Source organism: Mya arenaria, chromosome 15 (assembly GCF_026914265.1).
Source record: "Mya arenaria isolate MELC-2E11 chromosome 15, ASM2691426v1".
NCBI classification, from domain to species: Eukaryota; Metazoa; Mollusca; class Bivalvia; order Myida; family Myidae; genus Mya; species Mya arenaria.
Genome location: NC_069136.1, coordinates 29,710,746 through 29,716,745, shown reverse-complemented (window position 1 = coordinate 29,716,745; position 6,000 = coordinate 29,710,746). Strand labels below are relative to the sequence as shown.

Genomic DNA, 6,000 nt, shown 5'->3' with positions numbered 1-6,000 from the left:
ATCTTATCTACCCCAGATACTTACATGTAAAAACCATGACTTTGAGACTATAGACTGCAACTACATATAATAATATTGAAAACACTCAACCTTATCATCTGTGTTTAACTGTTGACATGATAAAAGTGTAATGTTTATTTCTGTACGTTTGATTTTATATCAACTTTGAAGCCCCGTCGTTTTCATGGCTTTCATTGCTTTGAATGGAGATTACTTTTATGCACTTTTTATTCTCACTTTTTATGACTTTATTATTATCATTGAACTGCCACTGGTAACCTATGCGCTTGTCACTGTGTACGAAATATCACATTTGGTACGCTATTGATTGGTTACGAATAAACTGTCTGCATGTGACGTCAAAAAATTACCCACCGTGCATAGCGATTGTCCGCCATTACTCCTTCAGATAGGAAATAGTAGGATTGTTAGTGACATTTTATCCCATTTATCACAAACAAATGATTGAATCAATTTAACAGTCCTCTGTATAAATGCATAAATTATGGGACAACCTATATGTGACCTGTATATAACTGTGTACTTATTACACAGAAAGAAAACTGTAATTTTGTTGTGATTTTTGTACATGTCAAAAACATGGCAGATCGTCCACAAAATGCACAAATGACAGTCCCACCAGACAATCAAGATCTTAAAATGACATTAAACAGGGACGAGTTAGACCAGCGTGCCAGCTCAAGTAGCCCTAAAACAACAGTTGATGGGGTTCCTAGAAAGAAAGGTGCTTTTAAAATAATGAGTGTCATTTCTCGTCCTAGTGACATGCTGGTTGATGGTGACAGTATGGATGATTTGGATGAAAGTCATACAGAGTTAACAGAATATGACAGCTCAGAACTCCTTGACATCTCCCGTGCTACTGAAACAGGCCCAGAAACACCATCTGCTGTTGATGACATTCCAATAAACAACCAAAGTCGTGATGTCAAAGAAAAGTCAGATATGCACTCGAGGTTTCGGGTTGTTAAAATTGAAACGAAGGAACCCTTTAAAAGAGGAAGGTGGCACTGCCATGACTTTTTAGATCCCCAATCATCTACTGCCAACCCAACTGCAGGTGTAAGTGATACAAAACTTAATGATGATGCTAATTCGGGAAGTTCCAGTGCTGGGAGCTCAATACACTACACGCCAGGTGTTGATGATCCAGCCAAGAATCCATTACTTGCTGGTGCTACTGGAACAATTCATTCTCAAATACCAGAAGGTCAAATTGCTGGTAATGACACCTTTCAGCCAATCCATCCAGCCCCTCATACTGCTGCAGTAAGCCAGTCCGGGATCACGTCCAATCCCAGTAACCAAGTGTCATTAGGTTTTGGATCTGATGCAGCTTCAGGCCAGCATCCTTCGACATTGTGCCAATCACATTCTCACCAAAGTATTAGCTCAGTAGCCTCAGTGACTGACAATATTCCAGGAAATCTAGTGACATCTGGTCAACACAGTTCCAAAATGAAAAATGTAGAGGGTTCTAGTGCTGGAATGTTCATGCCCCATTACTCTTCAGGTCCATTGTATCCACCAGGAACAAATCCATCATCTCAATTGATAACCGACAATTCTCAACAGAATATTGGACAGGGACAAACATCCACGTTTCAGACTTATGTTCATTTAGGTCAGCAAATTCCAAATCCAAGCATTTCACAAAGTGGGCACAGTGAAACACTGCCGTCTTCTGAGATTAGCTCAACAATTCCACGATCAACTAATGACAACATGCCTGCTGGTCTTTCAACGAGCATTGTACGTGCTGGCACGGAGCAGTTAACGGAAGAGTTGAACAAAGATTTGAATGCGATCCAGGATTCCGTTGCCTTATCCCCAGCTCTTGTTGCTGCTGTTGGTGACTTACAGAGTCCTACAGAGGAAGATAAGAGGTAAGTGCAAATCACTGTGACTGATTATTTACTGATTACAATAGTTATTATGTTATAAATATTGTATGTATCCAAATAGGCTTGCAGGGGGTCTTCTCGTCTAAAATGAAAACTCCCAATTGCAGCTATTATATGGTAGTACCATAGGCACTAGTAGTTTGTTCCGAGAATTCAGTTGAATATAAGTAATGTTTCAAACTTAGAATTTATTTGAGGCATGTAAAAATAATGTAAAGCTAACTAAGCATGCAGCTAGCTATAATTATTTTTTTCAAATATGTTATAATTTACAATGCTTCATGTCTTAGCCAAAGAGTTACATGTATGGAAGGGCACTGCACCCTGTCCTTTTTTGGTAACATCCTTCTGCCCTCATGGAGACAAGCATGGGCACCCTTCTGCCTTCATGGAATTAAATGCTACAGACTGTCAACTATTTTATTTAAACTTATACCCACAAACTTTGCATATTTGACAGAACTTTACATCAAATATTACTTCAATTGAACACAATTCCTAAGTGTGTTTTTTTAAAATCCATAATGTTCAGTTCCACACAGCCTGATGTAGGTTGTCAAATATGGGTGGTATTTTTTTATGTTCAGAGGCAATTTATGTCAAACTCATCGTGACCTAGGAAAAAAGTTTGAGATAACGAATATTTGACACATCCGAAATACAAAAATATAGCACCAAACTGTACAAATTTGAGTCCAAATCAAGTCTTATGTTTAAATCTGCAATTGAATTTGTCTTGTAATACATTTCCGTCGTGAAAACAGCAAACTTTTTTTTGAGAATAAACTATTTTTTTGAAAATATTTTTTTATTTTTTATTTGTATCAATTTTATTTAATTCACATTTATTGATTACACCAACACAGATATAAAACACTAATTTTACACCGGGTCCTTCTCTGAATTGGTCAACGAGAACAATGGAAGTAACATCTGATATTTAAAAAAAAAAATTCTGAGCCTATTTGAGATTTAAAAAAATATTTTCTGAGCCTATTTGAGATTGTCATTGAATCAATAAAAATCTCCATGTTTAATACATCACAAGAAAAAAATCAAAAGCTTAAGTAAAAAATGTCTCTATTATCAAAAACATAAACAAACAACTTTAATTATTCGCACTAACCAATTATACTCAAAACTCCAAATTATGACAGTTTGTTATTTTGACACGCTCGGTTATTTATCGACATGCTGCAAACTGTCATGATTTTTTTTCGCATCAACAGCTCGATCTGCATTTTGACATAAAGAACACAGAAAATGTGTGAAACTCAACCACAGGGACTGAAATATGAGTTCTACATAGAGAAAAAATTGAGATAGAAAAGTCGATATAAGCAAAATTATTTTATATAGAATAAGAAGGAATAAATTTGGGACCAAGGAAAAAGTTTGGCACACTAGGAAAATCAAGATATCAGATGCCTAACGAGTTTGGACTGCACTGCATCCGAAAATCATCTGTACCGATTAAAAATTATCCGGTAGTCAGTAAACGGTGTCGAGGTTAACATTCACCCGTCAATTTTTTTAACCAACAAGCCTGGTGATTTCATTGCCCTCAGGCTATCTTAAAGAATTTTTTCGTCGCCTCAGGTGATCGGGCTACCGTTAATTATGCACACTGATGTTGGTTAGACCTAATGCCATGGGGTCTTGCAAATGCACCAGCCATATTGGTTAGACATAATCTCGTGTGGACCAGCAAGGCCATCAGCCATATTGGTTAGACATCATGCCATAATTGTGGTTTTACAAATGCACCAATGATATTGGTTAGACATAATGGACATTTCATTTTCATGAACTTCCCTTTTTTATGTACTGACATTGTTCAAAGGTCACATTCGAGGGCATTCATCACATACTGTGACAGCTCTTGTTTAGTCCTAACTTACACCCTACATTTTTCTCAATATTTGTTTAAATATTGTGGGATTTGAAGCTTTTTTCTTGGGTTATGTTGATAACATTATTCAGAACATTAAGCTAAGAATGGTGCATTATACAAGGTAAGATTAAAGCTTTATTATGCACTGGCATATTTTTGCAAGTGGTTTTAGTGCCTTCTCACAAAATGACAAAACACACTCGCCAATCTATGTGGTATAATTATGTTGATATTAAATATCATGACCACGCATAGGCTGCAGCTTTATTTTAACGCTTGAATCCATAATAAAATGAAGGTCCAAAAATTATTTTTTTTGTCTGTCCCTAGACCCAGTGTAACCATCATCATCCTTACAAAGACTGTCATTCAGTTTGACATCATTCATTTTTATACTCCTAGTATACACATGATCTGGAGACTGAAGTCCACCAGTCAACCAATGACAAAGTGGAACATGACATCATGTCCATTACCGGCACATTCGCATCCACTACCAGTGAGCGTGCAACTAATACGATGTATCCGGTAATCAAATAGCCTAGTTTAACAATCATGTGCTCTATTTTTGTTCTGAAAAGATAAATATTCACTTGCAGAATTTTGCAAGCTTAGGCAAAAGGCACTCCCAATATTTAAATTTCACTTGCATGTTGTAAGTATGTCAAATTCAGACCCTGCACACAGTCCAAATTGGAACACAGATGATAGTGTTGGAAAGCTTGATGTAATATGTAGGCCATTATTTTGTCCATTCTCTAATGTGCATCAAAATCCACAACTTAATATAACATTAAATACCTTCCTTAAAGCTATCATGAATGTACGTCTTATTATTGTTTGGTAGTGGATATAAAAAAAGCCTGTAATGGAAAACAAGAAATATCTATTGTTTCATTTAGATATCAAAGAAGTACTTAGTTTGAAAAAGGTTTTGTTTTAGCACAAACTTCTTACTCAATAATATGGCAGGGATTATTATCTGCTATCTGCTATAAACATGTGTGTAATTACTGAGGCAGGGTTAGTGCGATGTTTCATTTCAATATAAATATAGCAAACATGCAAAGTTTTGTCATGAAAATACTTGAAATACACATTAGCATGCACTTGACCCCACTTTCACAAAATTAGGATGTTTTTCTTTTACAGAGCCTTGGAAGTTTGAGTTTAAGGGAAGTCATCCAGGGTAGTATTGGTTTCAGGATATGTTACTAGTATTCTCCCTTTGACTAAAAAACTGTGAACCTACTGGTACATAAAAAATAAAATCAAAGGGCTGAAAGCACTGATGGGCCAGACAGTAGAGCTCTTCTAAGACATTTTCAAAACGCAAAATAGTGATCAGAGGACAGATTCACGTTTAATCAATTAGAAGAGCTCTGAAACCAAAAGCCATTTACCCTTTACTGCATAATTGTGAGATAATACTCTTTTATCTATTATTGCATTATTACTCCAAATTACCGCTTTATCCAGATTTATTTTATTTTAGATTGATAACTACCGTAAATCACTGTGTATAGAACACACTTTTTCCCGCAAGAAATTAAAAAAAATAAACATCTTAAATGAAATGTCTTACAAATGTATTTTCTTGTTGTCATACCGATTGTTTACTTCGGCAAAGATTATGTATTGCATTGCAGAAATCACTCATATCAGTGCTCCAGCCAGGATTTGAAAAGGGCAGGGTGCTTGGTCCAAAAAGGCACTTTTAATGCGCTTTTAATGAGCCTAAATGGGGCACTTGCAAAGTTCAATATTTTGATATTTTGGTACTAGAGCTCTACTTTCAATACTAATTGTTATGATATCCAAAGATGTAGTTATTAAGTCATACTTCTGTATATTTATTATTTTCATACTAATTTCTGAAACATAACCTGACTATATGTGCAGTAACAGGGCTTTTTCTATAGTACCCACGGGTCCGACTATCGGACCCATTCCCAAAGCAAAATATAAGATATTTTTCCCAATCTTCTGAAAAAAATCCCAATCCAAAAAAAAAAAAATTTTTTTTTTTTTTTTTTTTTTTAGAAATTCTTTATACCTGTACTAGTTCATTTTCAACATTCTAATAAATTACGTGATGTGAAGTTGTTTTGGCACTTGAACTCCGAAATCATTGATTTTCATCACATTCAGAGATATGAAATATCTGTCATGATTTATTGA

At 35.5% G+C, this 6,000-nt stretch overlaps 1 protein-coding gene across 1 annotated transcript in view; it reads left to right on the top strand.

Moving 5' to 3' along the window:
- The first annotated feature begins 388 nt into the window (after nucleotides 1-388).
- Nucleotides 389-6,000, top strand: part of LOC128219531 (TSC22 domain family protein 4-like) — a 71,871-nt gene continuing 66,259 nt past the window's right edge. The window contains exon 1 of the mRNA XM_052927346.1: nucleotides 389-1,907. Coding sequence (XP_052783306.1) covers nucleotides 601-1,907 — 1,307 coding nt within the window. The 5' untranslated portion in view covers nucleotides 389-600. The remainder of the gene's footprint in view (nucleotides 1,908-6,000) is intronic.